This window comes from Pelodiscus sinensis, chromosome 16 (genome assembly GCF_052426305.1).
Source record: "Pelodiscus sinensis isolate ZL-2025 chromosome 16, ASM5242630v1, whole genome shotgun sequence".
Classification (NCBI taxonomy): domain Eukaryota; kingdom Metazoa; phylum Chordata; order Testudines; family Trionychidae; genus Pelodiscus; species Pelodiscus sinensis.
In genome coordinates, this window is record NC_143067.1 from 21,949,736 (window position 1) to 21,973,692 (window position 23,957).

The following is a 23,957-nucleotide window of genomic DNA, read 5'->3' on the forward strand; positions in this document are numbered from 1 at the left end:
TTAGAACATAAAAACAAAAGAACGGCCATACTGGGTCAGACCAAAGGTCCATCTAGCCCAGTAACCTGTCTGCCAACAGCAGCCCACTCTAGGTACCCTGGAGGGGATGGACCGAAATAATGACCAAGCCATTTGTCTCGTACCATCCATCTCCAGCCTTCCACAAACAGAGGCCAGGGACACCATTTCTACCCCCTGGCTAATACCACTCCATGGACCCAGCCTCCATGAATTTATCTAACTTCTCTTTAAACTCTGTTCTAGTTCTAGCCTTCACAGCCTCCTGCAGCAAGGAGTTCCACAGGTTAACTATTTGCTTTATGAAAAACAACTTTCTCTTACTAGTTTGAAGCCTGCTACCCATTCCTTTCCTTTGGTGTCCTCTAGTCCTTCTTTATGGGAACTCATGAAGAACTTTTCTGAATGCACCCTCTCCACCCAACCCCTGCTTTTAGAGACCTCTATCCTGTCCCCGCTCCATCTCCTCTTTCTAAGCTGAATAGTCCCAGTCTCTGTAGCCTCTCTTCATCTGGGACCTGTTCCCAACCCCTGATCATGTTAGTTGCCCTCCCCTCTCCCAGCCTCTCTCTTCCCCTCTCTCACCTCCTTTTCCCAGTCTCCCCCAGTTTTGTTCAATAAAGACAGAGTCAATGTTGGAAGAAACGTTATCTTTATTTTGTACATCAGGAAGGGGGGCTAGGGAAGGGTAAGTGGAAGGAGGTGAGGGAGGAATGGGGCACGAGCCCCCCATGGGGAGGACTGGGCTGGCTCTGCGGGCTTCTGGGGGTGGAAGCTCTCCTGCAGCCCCCCAATTGCCCCCTCTCCCCAGATGGCAGCCTGCGGCAAGTGCAGCCGGGCTGATGGCCGAGTGGTGTGATGTGCCCAGTGTGGGTACTCTGGGCACTCCAAGCCAGGACTGGTTTGCAAGCAGGGCACCCCTGAGAACTGTCTGTCTGGGGTGGGGGTTGGGTCCCTTTAAGTGCAGCCCTCAGCTAGCCTGAGACAGCATCTCCGCACTCTAAGGGTACGTCTAGACTACCGCGTTTTGTCGACAGAAGTTTTGTTGACAGATACTGTCGACAAAACTTCCGTCGACAATTTGCGTCCAGACACATGGAGTTCTGTCGACAAAGCAAGCTGCTTTGTCGACAGAACTCCGTAGTCTGGACGCAGTGTTACAGGCAATAACACCTTCTGTCGACAGAGTTCTGTCGACAGAAAGTGTTATGCCTCGTAAAATGAGGTATACCAGCGTCGACAAAACCGCGGAGTTCTGTCGACGTTATGTCGACAGAACTCCGCGGTAGTGTAGATGCTGGTATTGTTTTGTCGACAAAAGTCCACTTTTGTCGACAAAACTAGGTAGTCTAGACACACCCTAAGTCCTCCTCTGATGCCCTGCCGGCACTGCTTCCGGCCATCCTTAAGCCCTGTTCAGGGTCCACTCAATGTGGACATGCTAGTTCGAATTAGCAAACCGCTAATTCAAACTAGTTTTTAGTTCTAGATGCGTTAATTCGAACTAAGCTAATTCGAACTAACTAATTCGAACTAAGTTAGTTCGAACTAACTCTGTAGTGTAGACATACCCTAAGTGGCTACACAGTCCTTAATTCGAACTACTTAATTCGAACTAGGCGTTAGTCCTCGTGGAATAAGGTTTATTTAGTTCGAATTAAGTGCTCCTCTAGTTCAAATTAAGTTTGAACTAGCGGTTTGCTACTGTAGCACCTATCAAAGTTAATTCGAACTAATGTCTGTTAGTTTGAATTAACTTTGTAGTGTAGACATACCCTATGAGAGGCTAGCTAGGTTGATGGAATATTTTTTTCCACTGATCTAGCTGTGTCTACCCTGGGGTTTAGGTCAGATGTATTCTGGTGCTTCAGTGACTTAACCAGGTTGATCTACATTTTAAGTGTATACCTGGCCTTATGCTTTCAGATCACTGGAAACCACAAGGCTACGTCTACACTGGCATGATCTTGCGCAAAAACTCTTTAGTTCAAGAGTTCTTGCGTTAAAGTAGTTGTGCAACAGAGCGTGTACACTGGCATATGCTTTTGCACAAGAGATGTGCTTTTGCGCAAGAGCATCCATGCCAGTGTAAACGCTCTCTTGTGCAAGAAAGCTCTGATGGCCATTTTAGTCATAGGGGTTTTTTGCTCAAGAAATTCATGTTGCCTGTCTACACTGCCTTCTTGTGGAAGACCTTTTGCGCAAGAGGGCTTATTCCTCATGGGGAGAGGAATAACTTCAAGTGGTTGCTCATGTCCATTCAAATTAGGTGTGCGCACCACATCTTCTGGAGCCTTTTCCCTAGTGGTACCCATAGTGCCAGCAGGGCACCCCCTAGAGTTGCGCTGCCATTGCGGGGCATAAGTACCCCTGCCGGCGCTCCCCCCACCTCAGTTCCTTCTTACCGCCCGTGACGGTCATTAGAGCGTGTCTGTTAGTTCAGTTAATAATTCCCGTTTCTCTTAGCATTGTAGATAGTTCTAAATAGTTCAATTAGTTAGATAGTTAGCATCTCTTTTTCTTCTCCCCCTTTGGGGGTGAGGAATGCCAGGGCCACAGGACTTTAAGGCGTGCGCTCTTTGCGCAAAGTTTATGCCCAAAGGAGACCCTCACGACAGTTTTCTGAAGCTGATTTCCTTGGCACCACTGCCTCGTCACCACTAGGGGGCAGCAGAGCTCTCCAGAAAGGCTTCAATTCACTCCCTCTTCCTTAAAAATGCTTAGAGGCTGTGTCTAGACTGGCAAGTTTTTCTGCAAAATCATGTGATTTTGCAGAAAAATTTGCCAGCTGTCTACATTGGCCGTTTGAATTTCAGCAAGAACACTGACGATCTCATGTAAGATCGTCAGTGTTTTTGCGGAAATATTGTGCTGCTCCTGTTCGGGAAAAAGCCCTCTTGCGCAAATCATTTGCGCAAGAGGGCCAGTGTAAACAGCACAGAACTGTTTTCCGCAAAAAAGCCCTGATCGCGAAAATGGCGATCGGGGCTTTTTTGCAGAAAACCGTGTCTAGATTGGCCATGGACGCTTTTCCGCAAAAAGTGCTTTCGCGGAAAAGCATCCTGCCAATCTAGACGTGCTTTTCCAAAAATTCTTTTAACGGAAATCTTTTCCATTAAAAGCATTTTCGGAAAATCATGCCAGTGTAGACGTAGCCAGAAAGTAAGGTAAGAACCTGAAAGCAAATGCTCTCTTTTTGGTTTAGCGGTAGGTGTTCTTGTTAGCACTATTCCCTTCCTTACCATAATTGTTTCCTCTTTGCAGGGATTTTGTACACAGATGCGAAGTGGCCCAAAGGCTATGAGGCAGTGCAACTCAAGGTATCTGGGTTCTGTTCTGAGCTCTACCACGAACCTGCTACAGGACCTTGAGCAAGTCACTTCACCTCTTGCTGCCTTTTCTTTCTCTGCAGAGGCTGTAGACTGTTGTTAACAAAGAGCCAAGCATCTTAGGCCTGGAGGTGCTACTGTAGGTCAGATATTTTTTTACTGTGGATTTTTTTAACCTCTTTTTTCCAAGTAGCTTGGTTTGTATTTTGAAGTCAATAGGAGTTTGGGCAGGGCCGTGTCTGTGGTTCAGACACCAGGGGCAGCAGTGCCATTATGAAACACCTACTGAGAGGCTCCTTACATCAGCAGATCATTTACTAGAGCCCAGGCTGTGACAGGATTAGGATCCAGTTCTGAGTGTTATCTGCTACCCATGAAAGAACAAAGCCTGTCTCCACTGCCTGACCCAAATAGCCAAGCTCTGCAAAAGTGTGGTAGGAGGAAGTGGGCTAGGCTAGCATCATTACTGATGGTAATGAAGGATGCTTTGGTTTGTACCCCAAACCCAACCCACCACAGTCCCAACATGGTTATAATGAAGCACGGTCTGCTGACAGTCTGAGTAAAGTAACTGCACCAAAAGACTAGTTCAAAAAGCTGGTCCAGAAAGTCCTGGGTTCTATTCCCACTGATTCTGTCTGTAGAACCTCAATTTGTCTAAACATTGAGTTAGCTACTCTGGTATAGAACTCGTCAAAAAGATTTGAATTTGAGAAATAATTTTTTTCCCATTAATATTTTTCTGCAATAGGAGACCCTGTTTTAAGTCAAGGGGAAAATTTTTCAGAAGTGTCTAATGCTTCTGGTCTCAAATTTCAAAAGTGACTTGGAGGTTTTGGCTCCTAAGTCCTTCAGGGTATGTCTACAGCAGGAACATGCCTCCCACCCCAGGTAGACAAACTTGGGATGTCAGGGCACATGTTAGTGTGCTGAAAATAACTGTTGAGATATGGCAGCTCAGGCGGCAGCTCTTGGTTCTGTGAACCCGATCTGGGCTCCTACGCCTGACAGCCTGGGCTGCAGGAGCGGCTGAGGCTGAGTGCGGCAGCTGGCGCCCACCCCTGCACAGTTGTCACCATGACGTCATCATCAGGCACCTGGACCAGTGGCGCTCTAGGCAACTGCCTAGTTTGCCTAGGCTCACAGGCCACCCCTGCTGGGCTGCACCATCTACATAGCTACTTTTAACATAACTAAGCCTAACTAGCATGTCTGCCTCGGCTAGGCAGCTCACTCCCAACAGTATAGGGTTGCCAGATACTTTCACAAGAAATACTGAAGATGGCGGAAAAAAATTGGTTGAGGAAAAAAAAAAATAGACTAGAGTTAAGGAAAAAAAAGCCACAACAAAAAGTCATTGTGCCTTTAAATCCCCATGCTCCCCCTGCCCCCGCCAGACGTGGCAAGGGAAGATGTCCCGAGCAGCCTTCCATCTGAGAAAAACAGAAAATACCAGACATTTTATATGTCCGGTATTTTCTAGGGTGTTTTTTTTTTTTAAACCAGACAGGCCGCAACTACCAGACACCTGGCAACCCTAGTGCAGTGTAGACATACCCTTAGGCAGTTCTCAAAATTTTACTCTACTTTGATGCCTTTAAACACAATGGGATGAGCAGGCCCACCAATGGAGGGCAAGGCAAGAGGAAGGGGGGCAAAGTGGCAACTAGGGTTGCCAGGTGTCCAGAATTTTCGCCTCCTGTCTGGTAAAAAAAAAAAAAAAAAAAAAAAAAAAAAAAATTCAGACAATACCAGCACTGGCAACCCTATGACAAACTTGGCAACTAGGCCCAGCCCCCAGCATCTGCCCCAACCCTCTGCTTACCTGGTTCCACAGGGAAGCTGTGTTCTGGCTTGATCAAGAACACAAAATGGCCACCAGCAAAAAGCCTAAAGACCAAGGGGAAGCAATGCCTTCCCTGGGTCTTAGTGCTCAACTGCTCCCTGTTTCTATCCCTATTCTGACTCTGCAAGCCATCCTGTTTTATTTTGTAATTTTTTTGCTCAACAACTTTGGTCTCCCCCTCCCCCAACAGAATCCCCCCCCCCTTTTTTGGGGGGGGAGGGCAGGTGATGTTCAGTATGTTTGGTTAAACCATCTGGCAACTCTAGGGGCAACCGCTGCAGGGCCTGGCAATACAAGAGGGCCCAGAGCTCCCTGTCATTGCTACTGCTACTGGAGTGGCTGGAGCTCTAGGCCCTTTAAATTGCTGCTGAAGGTACACTCTGGGCAACACTGAGTGCTACCTGACCCAGCCCCACTCCTTCTGCAAGAGGCTCTCTCTCTTCCAGGGGTACAGAGCAATTCCCCCCACCCCAGCCTGCCCAGGGGCTAGGCTAGGGATGAGGCTTGTGTATCCCTGAAGAACATCGTTCTCTCTGGTGCAACCCTCTGTGCCCAGACAGAGTATTGCTGAGACTTTACCTCCAACATTTTCTCTGACAGTCACTTGCTCTGCTGGTCCCTCTCTAGACTCCCTTCCCAGGTCTGCTGTTGCTCAGCCCTTTTGTCAATTCATGCACTGTTCAGTCCCCTTCCTGGGTTAGCTAAAAATCCAGCTCCACATCCAAAATCAAATACTCCAAACTACTAGTTCTTCTGCCCCTGTCAGGCTCCAATATCCTCTGTTCCTCCTATAGCTGGATTCCTCTGCAGCCTCCCTTCCCCAGGGATTTTGACAGCTTTGCTGATCCATAGGCTGGTGCAGTGCTTCTTTCATACAACTCTCAGCTCTTCTCCTCATTAAGCCCTAGTTCATCATACAGGAACCTGCTCTACCCTCTGGGGATCTTTCAGTCTGTCTCTTCTCAGAGGAGCACTCCCCTTGTTTCCCCTCCTGCAGGGCCTCTTTCTCTCAGCTTGCTTCACAGCTCTATTCAAAGTCTAGCTCCATCTCTTTAGGCTAGGAGGCAGTTAATCAATCACACCCTGCATGAGAAGCATGACTAATTGGGGGCAGTTTCTAATTAATCCCCATTACACACAGCTGGGGTCACTAATTAGCTCTTAGTTACCAGCTCATAAGAGAGGCTGAAGGTTAGTTGCTAGGTCATGGGCAAGGCTGAACCCAGCTTGCTTCCAAGGGCCAGACTGCCCATGATAGTCACAGTGAATAGAGCTATACCTATTATACGTACCTGCTGATTATGTAGGCAGAACGGGAGAGGTGGCATGTGATTGCAGATATAAGGAGTACTCGCTGCCTGTTTGGGTGTCCTGGTTTCTGGCTACAGATCTGCTCTGAGGCCTTGTTTTAATAGTTGGCTAATGTTGTTTTACAGGACTATGAGAACTGCAGTGAACAAACCTGGATCAATATTTATTTATTTTTGATTTATAGGAACAAAGAATCCTCCATCCAGGGCTCTGGGGCCTTGCCACAATCTTAAGCATTCACCACATTCAACCAAGTGTAAAATAGCACTTCAGTGATTAACAGTGCTCATGATTTACAGCTCTCTTACAGATAATGAAAGCGGAATCCATATTTTCATTGAGGTTGTTTTCATCGTGCATGCCAGAATTTGAGCTTTCATTTTAAATAAAAGATTTTGAAAAGAGCACAAGTCATTTAGGCACATCTGAAACTTTTTGCCCTCAGCCTATAATACTAGGCTCTGTCTACATTGGTGTGATCTTGCGCAAAAGCGGCTGCTTTTGTGCAAAAACTTGCTGCCTGTACACTGGCCATGAGTTCTTGCGCAACTACACTGATGTTCTAATGTATGAAATCAGTGCTTCTTGCGCAAGAACTATGAGGCTCCCACTCAGGAATAAGCCCTTTTGTGCAACTGTTCTTGCGCAAGAGGCCAGTATAGACAGGCAACATGAATTTCTTGCGCAAGAAAGCCCTATGGTTAAAATGGCCATCAGAGCTTTCTTGTACAAGAGAGCGTCTACACTGGCATGGATGCTCTTGCGCAAAAGCACATGCCAGTGTAGACGCTCTCTTGCACAGCTACTTTAATGCAAGAACTCTTGTGCTAAAGAGTTTTTGTGCAAGATCATGCCAATGTAGACGTAGCCTAATGATTATAAAGGAAACATCCATAGGGTGAAGCGATTGGAAACCAAACCAACTCCAGCGATATCTTTCTGAGTCTTCAAATGGCCTGAAATGATTGTTCTGATGGATAAAATCTTCCCCACTTCATGGCATCTGATTTTATGGAAAAACTTGCCAGCTGTCTACACTGGCCACTTGAATTTCCGGAAAAGCACTGACGATCTCATGTAAGATCGTCAGTGCTTTTCCGGAAATACTATGCTGCTCCTGTTCGGGCAAAAGTCTTTTTCCGAAAGACTTTTGCACAAAAGGGCCAGTGTAGACAGCACAGTACAGGCAGTCCCCGGGTTACATGGATCCGACTTACATCGGATCCCTTCTTACAAACAGGGTGAGGCAATCCTGCACTAGCTGCTTCCCCCCAGCAAACCAGGGAGACGCGAAGCTAGCACGCCCCCCAGCAGACCAGGGAGATGCAGAGCGGCTTTTCTCAGCAGACACCTCAGCTTGAGAATAAAGGACTGAGGGAAGTGAGGTGTGGGAGAATAAAACTGAGCTCTGGAGAAATGTTTGGCTAGAGTTTCCCCTACAATATGTACCAGTTCCGACTTACATACAAATTCAACTTAAGAACAAACCTACAGTCCCTATCTTGTACTTAACACGGGGACTGCCTGTACTGTTTTCCGCAAAAAAGCGCCAATCGCGAAAATGGCGATCAGGGCTTTTTTGTGGAAAACCGTGTCTAGATTGGCCATGGACACTTTTCCGCAAAAAGTGCTTTTGCGGAAAAGCATCCTGCCAATCTAGACGTGCTTTTCCTAAAATGCTTTTAACGGAACACTTTTCCGTTAAAAGCATTTTCGGAAAATCATGCCAGTCTAGACGTAGCCCATGTGTATTGCATGTTCACTCTGGAACTTAATGATTGAATTTCCTCAGCGTTAACTGTTTTGTTGTTGATGGAAGCATGCCACAAAGAACATAAGCATATAGTCCTGACTTTATTAAGGAAAAGGAAAGAGCCACATCACCCCAGTGCAGAAGCTAGGAAGTTTGTGCCCCCAAGATGCAGAATTCTGCTTTCTATTTGCAGTGTGAAGACAGCACCTGTTGATACCTCTTTATCAGCTATATCACCCTTCTCTTCCACTCCCGCACCCCAGCACAGCTGTATTGGGTGAGGGCAGAAAAAACAGTGGAGTGGAGCCATAGTTCCACCTGCTGCTCTATTGATGGCGAATTGACCCTAGTGGTTGGAGAGGGAACAAAGTGGTAGCAGGCAGGTGGGGCTTCCCAAGTGCAGTCTTTTACTCTCTCTTCCCCCATTGCACAGTTGTGTAAAAGTGGGGGGAGAGGGAGGATCCTTTCTGTAGTGAAAACACCTGTACAATGTGCCACAAGTGGGGGTCTCATTTTGGTTTCAGAAGTGGGCAGAGTTTGCTTAGATTGGGTTGGATTTGAAACTACCAGTACATGCGGTCTGACCCCTGAGAGGAAAGATAGCCCAGTGGTTAGAGCATTAGCCAGAAACCTGGATTCAGTTCCCTGCTCTGTCAGAGATGTCTGTGTGACCTTGGGCAAGCAATGTTACCTCTCTGTGCCTCTCCTCCCCTCTGTAAGATGGGGATAACGGCACTGGTTTACCTCGTGGGGGTGAGTGAGGAAACATACACTAAAAGGTTGCAAGGTGCACAAATAAGAGGAGGATGAGGGCTATATATAAGTGCCTAGGAGAGATTACAACAGCCATAGTGGACACAGGCATTCTTGGCTCATTCCAAAGACACATGAATAAGAAGGCAACCAAGCACTTCTTCTGTGAGATGGAAGCATTATATTATTAGCACAATTTATTATTTGCATGCGTGAGTGTTGGAAACACCATGATGTTTGCTTCTTGACAGGAATCATTAAAATGAGGATTTAGCTAGACAGGCTACGTCTATACCGTAGCTTTCTTCCGCAAAAGCTTATGCAAATTAAGTGTGGAGTAGAATATTGCTGTGCTTCATTTGCATAATTAATTAGCAGCTGTTTTTGCCAAAGAGGCTTTTGCTCAAAAAGGAGCTGTGTAGATGGCTCCTTTTTGTGCAAAAACCCTCTCTTGCTCAAGACCCGTTCCTCCTCTTTTTTTCAGGAAGAACGGCTCTTGCGCAAGACGGGTTTTTCTGCAAAAAGGAGCCATCTACACAGCTCCTTTTTGTGCAAAAGCCTTTTGTGCAAATACGGATACTAATTAATTATGCAAGTGAAATGTGGTGACATTCTAACCCGTGCTTCATTTGCATAAGCTTGTGCAGAAGAACGCTGCAATAAATAGTGGTTGATCCTACAAGATGCTGAACACTTTGACCTTGAGTCAGTAAAGCATCTGCTTACTTCTAAATTTATAAATCATCCTAGTGAAGTCAGTGAGGATTGCCCACTTTGCTTATATTTAAGTGTATTTAAGAGATTTGCTGGATTGAAGCAATGGTGCTCAGCACCTTGCAGGATCAAGCCCTTTCTGCAGAGAGGAAGGAGGGAGCAATTGGTTGTTTTGCAATGAGAGAGAGCATATGGGGCATGAAAATTCAGTCTAGGTCAGTGACCCTGACCTTCCCTCCACTATGTAATTTTAAATCAGTAGCAGAATGTCTAACCTCACTTACATTCCTAAAAAACCAATGTTCTAAAACCCTGTTCCAAACAGAGCAAGCCCCTTCTCAGTCTCCAGTAGGAGGTGGGAGAACCCTGCCTAGAAGTAGCAGAGCGATTGGAAAAGAATGTCTTTGCCCTTGACATGTGAAATGTCTTATTACGGGATCTCTGAAAAGTGCTGAGCTGTTAAGTGTTTAAGCGACACAACGTGCCATTCAAAGCTTCTGCAGTTGGAGAGCCCGTGCCAATCTGATCAGCATGAACTACACTTGCAGAGGTTTGCCACGTCCCAGAGCTATCACTTTGCCTTACCTCACTAATAACACTCCCCATTTGTTCCACTCTCCCCCCTTGTCTCAGTGTGGGCATGCACTTGCATGTCTTTCTCTCCTGCTCTCTGGTGTATTTCACCTCTTGTGACGGCTGCAGGCTCCTCCTGCAATCTGCAAAGGGAAACTTCCCTGCAATGGGCTTGGCTCTTCCTCTCTGATCCCAAGTCCACTTGCCTCAAACCAAGACTCCCCAGAAAATAAACTTGTCTCCCTCCCTTCCCCCATCCATCCAAACTGCATAGTAGTGCAGTGCCCACAGCTGCTATTTTTCCTGAGCTGCAGCTTCAGGTTGTTGCTGCCCTACTCCTGGCTATTAATTCCAGTTTCTTTGCTGCTTTCTCCTCTCAGCACAAGGTAGGTGGTTTCTTTTGTTTGATTCCCTTTGATCTCCCACCATTAACTGTATCATCCCCATACTGACTTGCTTTTAGCATGATGTTGAGTCCTCTGCCTGAGGTACAACACTGTACTACTTGACTAGTGCTCTGAATGTTTACATTTTGCAGGCAATAACTTAGTCACTTTCTCCAACAGAGCAGATATCTCAAAGTGTGGAAACTGAAAAGGAAGAAAGCTAAAGGAACAGTGCTAAAGGATCAGAAGCAAAGATGATTCAGAGTAAGTTTACTCTCTCTTGAACTTTCTTCTAAGTGTTTGCAGGGGAGGGCTCAGGATACTGAAGGGTTTCTTTGGGGCTGGAACACAGGGTTGTCAAGGGTCCATGTAGACCTCTAACCATATTGAGGTGGCATCCAGTACAAGATGCTTCAGAGAAATCTGTAAAAAAAACAAACACCCAAACCGTAATTAGAAGATAATGTACTGCTGAAGAAGTTTTCTTATATCCATTCTCTGCTCCCCCCCCCCCATACAGAGTTTTTAGCTTGTGTTCTGGTGGATGTGTGTTTATAACCTTTTATGAATGACTGTTCTAGCAAGTGAAACGGGCTATTCTTATTATTCATATACATCTCCCAACCTGGTCTTAATCTTACGGAGTTTCTGCTCTGTTGTAGAGAATGTGCTACTTGCCCTGAGAGATTAAACTCCTTGAGACAATTGTTAAATAGCTGTTCGTGCTTTTTTCTTTTAATGGCTGCGGATAAAATAGCTGATCTTGAAGAAGACAAAGGGGACACTACACTGAGTCTGCAGGTGCCTGCATGTCAAACCCTCCCCCATCCAAGTGAGGGCTTCCCATCCTTATAAACATGCTGTTGGCCAGTACTACTATAGCGCTTTTGCCATTCTGTTAACAGAATGGGGAATGATTCCATCATGAAGGTTAAAGCTAACATAAAGCGTTAACATAGCTTCAGCTCGAGGGGAAGACCAGTGGCTGATTTTCACAGTTAAGCAATGCCTAGTGAAGTTAAAAGGGAAGCAGCAAAAGTGCAGAAAGATTATTGCTCACAGGATGACTTTATTTTAGAAAAATGACACCCAACTCTCCCATTTTACCCCAGTCATCCTCTCAGAAGCCAGCTGAACTGAAATCAAAACCTGTGCCCTTCTAGACAGCTTGTGTATCAAAGTACTGCCAAGATGTAAATGAAAAAGCTGTGAACTCCAATACAAGAAGGGCTCAACCGTTAATTGGTGCTACTGATGGTTTTACTATATTGTGAAGTCACCATTACAGAATTCTATTTTGTGGCCATCATCACAACATACTGTAGTATAGGTTTGTTTTTTAGTTCATTGATAGATATTAAGTACCTATCCTCATTGCAGCCTTTTATTGTAGCAAGAGAAAAGCATCTTTCAGAAGTCTTCTTGTTTGCTCAGAAGAGTAAACTCTGTAGCTGGAAAAGAATTGCTCTTGGGATTATGTTAACAGTCTGGACCAAGCCTGGGCAAAATACAGCCTGTGGGCTGAATCCAGCCTGTCAAGCCACTAGATCCAGCCCGTGGATGCAGCAGGGAGCCTCAGGCAGGCTCCCCTGCTTGCCCCGCATGACAGTCATAAAACCAGCTGCGGGGCCATTTCTCTTTTAAAAACTGTAAACCCAAAGGCTTCAGGTGTAACTCCCACCCCCCCATAATCCCGTTGGTCAGCTACTGGTCAATGGGAGCTGCCTGTTTGATTAATAGGCAGCACATGAAGCACCATACCCCTCTCCACTCCTGCTCAGTTATTCACACAAGCATGTGGCTGTGCAGCCTGTTAAGGCATAGGTAGGCTGGCTGAGAAACTTTTTAAACTCTGCAAACATTTGGCTCGGCAGGCAGGCAGGCTGGTTGGGCTGCTTGCTGGTAAGTCTGCTGGCCAGAGCCTGTCTTTGTCACCCCAGCTCCTCTCTTTCCCCAGTCCTCTGCCCCCCTACTCAACATACCCAAACCCTCTGCCATGCTCCTGCACCTAGGTTTGCCAGGTGTCCAGTACTGACCCAGACAGTCCGGTATTTTCACCTCTTGTCTGCTAAAAAATTCAGAAAATACTGGACACCTAAAATGTCCAATATTTTCTGATTTTTTTTCCCAGCCAGGAGGTGAAAATCCCGGGTGCTTACCAGGTTTTGCACGGGAGCTGTCCAGCCCAGTACAGGGAGACAAGATGGTGAACGGTTGCCTGTTAGGGCCAAAAAGCCTCAAAAGCATTTCTTAAAGGGGCAACACTTTTTTTATTTTATTTTTTATTTATTTTTTTGCTCAACAACTTTGGTCTCCCCCCTCTTTTTTTTTTTCTCAACAGAATTTTTTTCCCTAGTGGGTTTTTTTTGAGGGGGGGAGGGTGTTCGGTATTTTTGGTTAAACCATCTGGCAATTCTACTTGCACCCATATCCCCTCCCAGATCTGGCACCCCAATCCCCTGCCCCAGATCACAGTCCCCTCCTACCCAAAATCCTGAACCCCAGTCCCCTCCCCTTAGTCACAAACCAAACCCCAGTAACCCAGTTCCCTCCCCTAGGTCACAAACCAAACCCCTGTAACCTAGTCCCCTCCCCTAGGTCATAACCCCCTCCCGTTCTACGTCACATTCCAAAACTCTGCATCCCATTCCCCTGCCCTGGGTCACAAGTGCCTCTTTCACCTAAGCTTCCTGCCAGACCCCACTCTCTCGCCTGCACCCCAGTCCCTTACCCCAATCTCCCTTCTGCACCCAACCTCTATCCCAGACCACACACCTCCTCCATTAATATAATGGAAAAGTGCCGCCCTCGATCACTTTCCAGAATCTTGGAGTGGCGCTCTGTCAAAAATTATTGCCCACCCATGATCTGGACTGATTCTTCAGCCTGTTCAATTTAAAGGTAGCAGCAGAAATCACGGGTCTTTGTTGCTCTCCTTTGTTTCATGTTTGGAGATGTTTTCAGCCCTGTGAAATGAGAACTTGGGATTCAAGGGTTTTAATAGTTCACATCATTTTTAGGGTTTTGGGGTTTTTTTTGTAAAAAAGTGAACTTACTCACTCTTTGCTTTGCACTCTGAATGAGATCTCAACTGCAGCAGTTCAGATGAATTGCAATTAGCTTGAATTTATAAAGTGCTTTGGAGATGGGATGCATTGTGGAACTGATTCTGCGTGCTATGGGCATCCCCTTGAGGTATGGAGTGAAGGGAAGTAAAGATGCTGAATGATTCTTACTGGTACTCAGCACATTGCAAGATCAGCCTCTATTTAATTATATTGATGATGGTTATTAGTTAGTAGTATTGCGGGATCAGTGATGAATGTATGGTTTAAGACAAGCAGAAGGAAGTATTTTTCACACAATGCACAGTCAACCTCTGGGTCTCCCTGGCAGAGGATGTTTTGAAGGCCAAGGCTGTAACAGGGTTCAAAAAAGAACTAGATAAGTTCATGGGGTATAGGTCTATCAGTGGCTATTAGCCAGGACAGGGAGGGATGATGTTTCTAAGCCTCTGTTTGCCAGCAGCTGAGAATAAGTGATGGGATGGATTGGTTGATGATTCACTACTCCATTCATTCCCTGTGGGGCATCTGGCATTGGCCACTATCGGGAGGCAGGATACTGGGCTAGATGGACCTTTGGTCTGACTCAGTATGGCCGTTTCTGTGTTCCTGGGCTATAATAATTTTACTCCAGAAAGGGAAATAAAATGTATTTTAGAAAAAGTACCATTTAGAGCAAGAATTTGGTCCCTTTATTTATATTAAATGTTACCTGTGACGGGATGTGGTCTCAGAAGACCCCTTGTGGCTGTTCCCCGGTGTGCCGATTATGCCACTGACACTCGCCTTGTTGTTCTCTGGGGCTTCTCACCACGCTGCCCTGCTGGGCCAGGTCTCCCAGTCTTCCCCAGCCAAGAGCTGAAATCACTGCCTCCACCTCCTCCCCTCTGAAGAGCAATACAGACAATGAACCTCTTCAGGTCTGAGGAAAACACAGTTTTGGACACAGCTTCCAGGAAGCCCATTCCCCAAATGGGATCTGAACCCCAGATAAACCATTCAGGTAAGTCCCCTTTAACTATGAAAGGGGGAGTGTACACACTGATTGCTCCCCCAGGTAACAATTATTTACCCTCGGCTTGACAGTAAATGAAAGTAATTTTATTAAGTACAAACAGTAGGATTTAAGCTCTCTGAGGCTCCCCACGACCCTGTCCTGCTGGGACAGATTCTCTGGTCTCCACCAGACAAGGCATTGAGCTGGGTAGAGCAATGCAGTTCTGGTTCACAGCACCTAGGAAACCAACCCCCAAATGGGATCAAAACCCCGAATAAATCTGTAGTTCTTTGTGTAAGAGTTCTACACAATGAAAGCTCATTCAAGTAAGCCCCCTTTATCAATGAAAGGAGGATGTGCACACAGACTGTCCCCCTCCCAGGTAACGTTTATTTACACTGTGCTTGATAATAAAATACTTTTGTTTACTAAGTACAAATAGTAGGATTTAAGTGGCTGCTAGTAAAAACAGACAGATCAAAGTAAGTTACAGAATTAAAATTAAATGTATAGCTAGTTCTAATGCACTAAAACGTATTGCAAACTTGCTCTAAAAGCTGTTCTTATTTCAGGCAAGCCTTCAAGTCAAAGATGATATTTTTCTATGACTTGGGGCCCCAGCTCTTCTTTTGGGTGCATCATTACAAAATCAAAAGGACTGATAGCTTCCCATTGCTTAAATAGACTTTTCTTGGGCAGGAATCTTTTGTGGAAAATTACCTGGTCAAACTGGTATTCCAGTACAAAATGGTATAGTCACATGTCTCCCTAGGACCAACCACTGATTAGTTCTAAAGGGCAAACAAGGCTGTATACAAGTCGTTAAATTGAGCATCCAGTTGTTAAGGCTTCCTGCACACCATTGATGGCTCTCATTTGCATGTTTAAAACTGTGAACCAAGCCCATACTTCGTATTTCTAACTTTACATTCAAGAATAATACAGGCACCAAAATAAGATCCAGATCCAGCAGACTGTAACATTAAAATTGATAGGTTACATGAGGTATTTTATCCAAAGCATTTTTGAGTAATGCATATTCATATTCATAAGCCAATTGCACAAAGCATGGGGGGTCCATCACAGTACCTTTCTCAGCAAGTGATTCTGCTGAAGCCAGTGAGATGACTCATGGAGTAAAGCACTGTTCACCATGGCTGTGTCTACACTGGCCACATAACCCGTAATAGCTATGGAAATGAGAGAAGTCAGAATAGGGAAATGCGCGGGGGATTTAAATATCCCCCGCGGGATTTAAATAAACATGGCAGCTGCTTTTTTCTGGCTTGGGGAAAAGCCGGAAAAGAGCGTCCAGACTGGCGCGATCCTCCGGAATAAAGCCCTATTCCGGAGGATCTCTTATTCCTACTTGCAAGTAGGAATGTGCTACCAGACCTTTTGTTGTTTAAGTTTATTCAGAATGTTAGAAATCCCAAATCAAAGGGTAGCGTTAGCTTTTCCTGACTCAGGGTCTGAGCCTGACTGTGAGTCTGTGCTACCGCATCTCAAAACTGTAGAAACAAAAACAAAAGTTAGCTGGTGAGAAGAAGCTGGAGTGTGACGTTCCAGGAAAAATGGGAAGTGGGCAGGAAATAGGATGGAATGGTGAGCTACTGTGCTAGTGTGTAAGAAATAACTCACAACTAAGAGGGATGCAAAAGCTTAGTCAGAGGAGACAAATCACATTGGTCAGTGAAATAGGAGCAGGTTGCTCTTCTGTTTACCTTTCAAATACCTTTATTGTATGAAGATAAATAAAACAATCATGCAATCAACCTCTTCTTGTGAAGCCATTTTTAGAAAGCAACCTCTTCTGTATTTCTCCTTCCCTGTTTGTTTTAGCATTCATCTTACGCTGTTCTATAGTCTCCTTTCCAGGTTTTATATGACCAGGACTCTCTTCTCTGCAAATTGAGTCTGCTCAGTAATGCTGCCTAGAAGGCTGCATCTAGACTGGCATGATTTTGTGCAAAAGCACCTGCTTTTGCGCAAAATCTTGCCACCTGTTTATACTGGCCGTGAGTATTTGCACAAGAACACTGACTTTGTAATATACAAAATCAGTGGTTCTTGCACAAATACTCTGACGCTCCCGCTCAGGGATAAGCCCTCTTGTGCAAGTATTCTTGCGCAAGAAGGCCATTGTAGACAGCAACGTTAATTTCTTGCGCAAGAAAGCCCAATGGCTAAAATGGCCATTGGAGCTTTCTTGCACAAGAGAGTGTCTACACTGGCACGGATGCTTTTGAGCAAAAGGAAATCTTTTGCTCAAAGGCACATGCCAGTATAGACGCTCTCTTGCGCAAATACTTTTAATGGAAAAACTTTTCTGTTAAAAGTATTTGCGCAAAATCATGCCAGTCTAGACGCAGCCGAAGTGTTCAGTAAAATGTGTTCTGCCACGGTCCCTGGCCTCATGTATGTCTCATTATACGACAGACATTTTTGGCCACTAAATCTTTTTTATTTTAAGTGGTATAATGGAACTGAGACTCACTGTCATGGTGCCTCCTGCAGATCACTCTGGGAATTAGCTCAGTCCTCAGCAGGGTGACCCCTTCTGGTGCACAGAGGAAGGGGAGGACCCAGGACCATCCACTACTCTGGGTCTTGGCCCAAGAGCCCTCTGGCAGCAGCCTTGTCCTACTCTCCTTCACTCCTTCTACAACCTCCTGCTCCTTGGGCCACTTCCTCTTTGACTCCCTGCATCGCCTTGGCCCTTGTGTCAAGGCCTGCAGCCTGGCAGAGGGGGGTTCAGCCTGATCCCTGTAGCTCTCCTGAGCCTACCCAGCACTGCTCTCCTGAAGGTGCTTCCTTGTAGGAACCAGTCTTGCATCCTCTCTGGTCAGGACCCAACTGCCTACTGCTCTACTAAGCAGCTCCTTATAACCAGGCTGCCTTCAAGCCTCTCCCCGATTGTCTGGGGTGCTGTGCAGGCTCCCTCCAGCCTGCATTAACCCCTTCTCCCCACTACAAGCAGCTATTGCAATCAATCTGTTTCGCTGCCCTGCCTGTTTTATTCTGTCCCCACTTGTCTTTCACTTATGGCTTCTCCTTACACATCTTCCTTTCTGACTTCATTGTGATTTTCATCCATCTGAAGACAACCACATGAATCAAGTGTTAATCGTTTAACAATCTGATCCAGCAGTTCTTACTCAGACACAAGTCCCATTGATTTACCCTGACAGTTTTGACTGAGTAAGGACTTCAGGCTCATCCCCACAATCCTCTTTCCTTCGACCACTGTGGCTTGTGCTTAATGAGCCTTCCTTTTTTGTTTTAATACAGAGTCTTGCCACTTTTAATTAAATCATTCTGCCTGCTGAATCAGCCTGTTAGTTCTGCTTATGGAGGGTAGTTCCTGGTGTTTTGGTTTTTTTAAATTAGCTTCCATGCTAACCTTAGCTGGTCACAGAAACATTTGAATTTCCTGTAAAGCCTTCCTTATATTGTACAAACCTCCCCACCCATGGAGGACATGTGCATTGTTAGTTTCTTATTTTAAACTCTGTATAGTATCTACTTTATCACAGGGAATAAGGTGTGTGTGTGTGTGTGTGTGTGTGTGTGTGTGTGTGTGTGTGTGTGTGTGTGTGTGTTAGCTCAAGGTACTGATGTAAAAATAAGCCTATCTTAATGGTATCTGTATAAATACATATAGGACGAGTGTCCAGTCATCTGCAGCCCATTCTGTCACACCTGGAGTTCTTCTTTCTGAAGTGGGAGTTCTGGCTACCAAAAGAATAATGAATTGAGTTCCTAATGATTACAGCAGAGGATCTGAGACTCAGGACTCCTGGCTTCTATTCCTGGCCCTGCATCTAGTTTGCTGTGACATTGGGCTAATTACCCAAATGTTCAGTGCAACAGTTTCTGCAACTGTACAAGTTTTACCAGCAATGCCTCATAGGGAAATTTGTGATGAATAGTTTGCAAAGAATGTTGAAGTCAGTCTATGGGGATCTATGAAGATCTAAAGTACTACTTACTAACATAGCATCTCCAATAACTCTCTCTCACACACATACACTCACACAAGCCTGATCTAAGATTATGAATAAGAATTTCCAGTTATCACTTTGAGGGCTCATAGATTCTTGTCCCAAGATCAGGCTCAATCAAATTATTATTAAAATGAACATATAGTTGGTAACCCCAATGTGTACAGATGCAACCTTCCCTTACCAATGTTAGTGTCCTCCTTCTATGGTTAGTGTATTTATGAATCCACCCCATTATCATATATGTCAGTTTGTTGCCATGAGACTTTTACCATTGAATGTTCTATCCAAAACCTTCCAGAAGCTACTCTTAGTTCATGTTTCTATGGTTGGCAGATATCATTATGGAAACAATTCCTCTCTATACTGTACTCTATTTCTAGTTTCCCAAATCTTAAATTTTCTTAATTTTAATCTCTGCTATAATTTGTAGGCTTTAAGCCTCCTACTAACTGCTGAAACCAATGTCTTACAGAATGGAAACCTGTATGTTCCTTGTATTACTGCTGAATATAATAATGTTGAATTGTTGCGCAAAACAGCAAATATAATAGAGATAAGATGGCCCACTGGGCTACAACCCTTAGTTATCAGACATGATGAAATTGGAGCTAAAAGATAAATACATGTAAGTTAAAATATTTCTATGAAGGAAATTGAAGGATTTTTGTTTTATATTTGTAAATAGTCAGTGATGGATAACCATGGCCACAGTAAATTTATTTGACATTCATAATTAGTTAGTAAAGGATGACCATGCACACTGTAATTGAAAATCAAATTTTACAGTGGATTTATTAAAGGCAAAGAAAATCTGTAACCTCATGTAATTCATAAACTGAGTATATCATTTGCCAGGGGCTAATTTGCAATTTCCTCTAATTTATTCATTAAGGTATCTGATTATTTTTAGAAGTTTCTTTTAACTCTCTGGCTTGATCACAGGCAGCCAAAGGAGAAAATAAGCTGGTACATCCCGGTGTGATGTGCCAGTAACAAAATGGTTGGCTGGAACTGGGTCTCTGCTGTACACCCACCCCCGGGTCCCCTAGTCCTCTTTCCATTTGTCTGGGAACAGGAGCAGCGTGGGGCAAGGTCACCAACTAGGACTGCCCAGTCTCCGCAACACACTAAACCCACCCACACCTACCCCAACCCTCTGCCCTGACTCGTGCACCACCGCACATTCCAGACCCCTGCCCTGAGCCCCTCACACCTCCAGCCCCCTGCCCTGACTCCCCTACCCTAAGCCCCTGGCTTGCGTGTCTAGGGTTGCAATATGACAGTTCCTATAAGAAATGTTAATCACTTTCATCCTTGCAGATGTCTGTGCATATTTACTATCTAATCTGTATTGGTCAGTTGGGTATGATTTCTCTTTCTGTGGCTGAACTGAGAGTATCAGTCCTTCTCACTTCTGGTAACTTAAAATGCATGACTTGGAAAGTCAGTTCCCATGAACTTTCAGCCAGTTAAATTTGATTGCATGAAAGTATGTGGGAAGCAAATACCTGAGGCATGGCTGGAGCAAAATCATTGAGGGTCAGATTCTGATTCACTACTTACCTTACCTGCAGCCCTAAAAATGCAAAACGATGATTAATGGAATTGTTTTTAGTGTTCACCCAGACCCACCCAATCTTTCTAGCCTCTATACAGTTCTTTATTGCATTCTCTTTCAAACATTCAATTATGTTACATTTTCAGTAAACACTACAGTTTTTATATGTTATATGTTTTACTGTTATAATTTACCTCCCTGGCATAATAACACAGACAGACAGCAAACTTGGACTAATAACATAGTAAAGAGACTGTGGGCCTGATTCTACATTCCCAGTGCATTGTCAAATCCTATCGTGACCAGTGGAAATTTGAGGTATATGGAGGTATAGTGCAGAGCCTATGTAACATGCTTATTAAGCTTTATAGGCAATATTCATTTTGGCTTGGGGCCCAGTTGTACAAACTTTACTCAGCATGATGAGCATCTGCCCTTGTGGGGAGACCAATTAAAGTAAATTTAACTTTTCGTGGGAGTGAGGATGCAGCTGTATAAGTGATGCAGAGTTGGCTCCTTGATGTCTACAGTGCCTAGCAAAATGGGGTCCTGATTTCAGTTGTGAGGTGCTGCTGATTAAGAATAATAATCAGGTTTTCCTTTCTGATACAGGCAGTCCCTGAGTTACGCGGATCCGACTTATGTTGGATCCGCAGTTACGAACGGGGATTTTCTCGCCCCGGAGGACTGGAGCGGCAGGACGCCTGGTCCCGCCGCCCGCCTCCTCCGGGGCGAGAAAAGCTGCTCCCCATCTCCCTGGTAAGCTGGGGGAGCCAGCAGACCAGGGAGACTGGGAGCAAAGTGGCGGAGGACCCGGGCCGGACCCGCAGCGCTGATCTGGAAGCGCCGCGGTCCGGCCCGGGTCCTCCGCCACTTTGCTCCGCGTCTTCCTGGTCTGCTGGGGGGGGGGGGGGACGTAGCTAGTGCCCCCCCCAGCAGACCAGGGAGACGTGGAGCAAAACCCGGGGCCTGTGGTAGAGCAGGTGGGGCGCTGCCGGTTGGTCCCGCAGCACCGCTCCTTGGCGCTACTGGACCACCCGGCAGCACCCCAGCTGCTCTGCCCCAGGAGTCCTGATTCAGCCGCTGCTGATCGCCTGGGGCAGAGCAGCTGGGGTGCTGCTGGGTTGGTCCAGTAGCGCCGAGGAGCGGCCGCGCTACTGAACCAACCCAGCAGCACCCGAGCTGCTCTGCCCCAGGCGTCCCCAAGTCAGCCGCTGCTGAAACTGACCAGCGGCTGTCTACAGGAAGCCTGAGGCAGAGTTCCTCTGCCCCGGGCTTCTTGGAATCAGCTGCTGATCAGTTTCAGCAGCAGCTGACTTGGGGACACCTGGGGTTCTTAAGTTGAATCTGTATGTAAGTGGGAACTGGTGTCCAGATTCAGCCGCTGTTGAAACTGATCAGTTTCAGCAGCGGCTGAATCTGTATGCCAGTTCCGACTTACATACAGATTCAACTTAAGAACAAACCTACAGTCCCTATCTTGTACGTAACCCGGGGACTGCCTGTTCTCACTTGGTAGTGACCCCATATATTAATGGCTTTGAAAACGTGTGGTGAGAGACAGTGATGGTGAGTTGCTTCTTTTCTCTTTCCCCAGGTTATACACGGAAAGGTCTCCTGAGAGCGAGCTAGATGGCCATGCTAACCTCAGCGCATTGTGTTCCAGTATGGTGATGTAACTGCATAAGAGAATTTGTGGCAAATTTCACCATGGGTGCAAACACCTCTTCTAGCAAACCACCAGTCTTTGATGAAAATGAAGAGGGTAAAAACACTCTATTACTATTCTGTCTCAAAGAACCCTTTTTCTTTGACTAATCGTCTCTATATGTATTCCACACATGGGACAGGCAAATGCTCCATGCACCACACTTTCTTGCAAGTAGTGTCCATTGCCATGCACATGTGGCATAGGTGCCCTTGTGGTGCCTCCATCCCTGGACATAAATGGCAGTGGAGTGGCTTTCTGGTTGCCTCTTACAACTGCATGGTCTGGGTCGGAATCTTGAGTGTCCTCGGCTCCGTTTTGCTGCATCATTCCTGCAAAAAGTGTATTCAATTGTGTTTTTTAGTAATTTTTGTAGTGTAGGCTACCAAATTCACAGTCCATTTTGCTCAATTTCATGGCCATGGGATTTTAAAACAGTAAACTTCATGATTTCAGCTATTTAAATCTGAAATTTCACAGTACTGTAATTGTGATTGACACACAAAGGAGTTGGGGTGGGGAGGGTTGTAAGGCTATTGTAAGTTGTTGCGGTACTTCTGCGCTGCTGCTGGGGTTGGAGGTGCTGCCTTCAGAGCTGAGTAGCTGGAGAGTAGTGGCTGATGGCTGAGAGCCCAGCTCTGGAGGAAGAGTCATCTCCAGCAAAAGCGCAGCGGTAAGCGTGGCATGGTGTTGTACTGCCACCCTTACGCCTGTGCTGCTGCTAACAGGGCACTGTCTTCAGAGTTGAGACCTTGGCCTGCAGAGGTCGCTTTCTGGCTGCCCAGCTTTGAAAGCAGCAGCACAGACGTAAGGGTGGCAATACCGTGACCCATCACCCTAAAATAACCTTGTGATCCCCTGTAACTCCGTTTTGGATCTAGACCCCAATTTGAGAAATGCTGGTCTTCCCCATTAAATCTGTATAGCATAGGTAAAAGTATACAAAAGATCAGATTTCACAAGGGGAGACCAGATTTCATGGTCCATGATGTGTTTTTCATGGCTGTGAATTTGGTAGGGTCCTAAGCATAAGATGTTTAGACAGTGTTTTTTCCCTGTCCAGGGACTTTTCCTTGAAGAAGTGTGGGATTGGGCCTATCGTTCTGGGGTTCAGAAACTATTTCTTGCCCTTGTGTCTTTTCTATGAGTGACTGACGTTAACACTGGCTTTTCTGCCTATGTGATGCTCACATTTCTGCCAAATGCAGTACAGGAAGTCCCCGGGTTACGTACAAGATAGGGACTGTAGGTTTGTTCTTAAGTTGAATTTGTATGTAAGTCGGAACTGGTACATATTGTAGGAGAAACTCTAGCCAAACATTTCTCCAGAGCTCAGTTTTATTCTCCCACACCTCACTTCCCTCAGTCCTTTATTCTCAAGATGAGGTGTCTGCTGAGAAAAGCCGCTCCTCGTCTCCCTGGTCTGCGGGGGGGAAGCAGCTAGTGCGGGGTTGCCTCACCACGTTTGTAAGTAGGGATCCGATGTAAATCGGATCCATGTAACCTGGGGACTGCCTGTATCTGTCTCTTTCTTTCTCCCCCTCTCTCTCTTTCCCCCTCGAACTCATGAGGGTTGGGAACTGACATTCAGCAAACACCTCACAGAGAAGACACAAACTACTATTTGAACACCAAAATAACGCAAAGTAGGTCTGGGCCTTGTCTACTTCAGGGCCTTGGTGTGTCTCTTCACCCCACCCTGCTAAATCACATGATAGACAAGCAGCCATTTTCTCTTTCCACCTGTTTCCCCCTGCCACAGTGTGAAAGCAGGAAGCAGGGAAATGCTCGCCTGTTTTGCTGCATAACTGTAGGGCCTTATTCCTGCCTGGCACTCAGAAGAGCACTAGGACAGGAACCACAGGAACTCCCAACTAAGATGTCCTGGACCCAAGGCTACACAGCTGCTAGGGGCTTGGTCATCTCCTATTTGCAATGC

The 23,957-nt window shown here is 45.8% G+C and overlaps 1 protein-coding gene across 2 annotated transcripts in view; it reads left to right on the forward strand.

The window, feature by feature from the left end:
- Positions 1–10,000: 10,000 nt before the first annotated feature.
- The window catches only part of STK32A (serine/threonine kinase 32A), a 101,620-nt gene continuing 87,663 nt past the window's right edge, over positions 10,001–23,957 (forward strand). The window contains exons 1-3 of one of the 2 annotated variants that reach the window (XM_075900288.2): positions 10,001–10,683; positions 10,864–10,947; positions 21,908–22,075. In XM_075900288.2, the coding sequence (XP_075756403.2) occupies positions 22,021–22,075 (55 nt within the window). In that variant the 5' untranslated portion in view covers positions 10,001–10,683; positions 10,864–10,947; positions 21,908–22,020. The remainder of the gene's footprint in view (positions 10,684–10,863; positions 10,948–21,907; positions 22,076–23,957) is intronic. The other variant, XM_075900287.2, reaches the window with a different exon arrangement.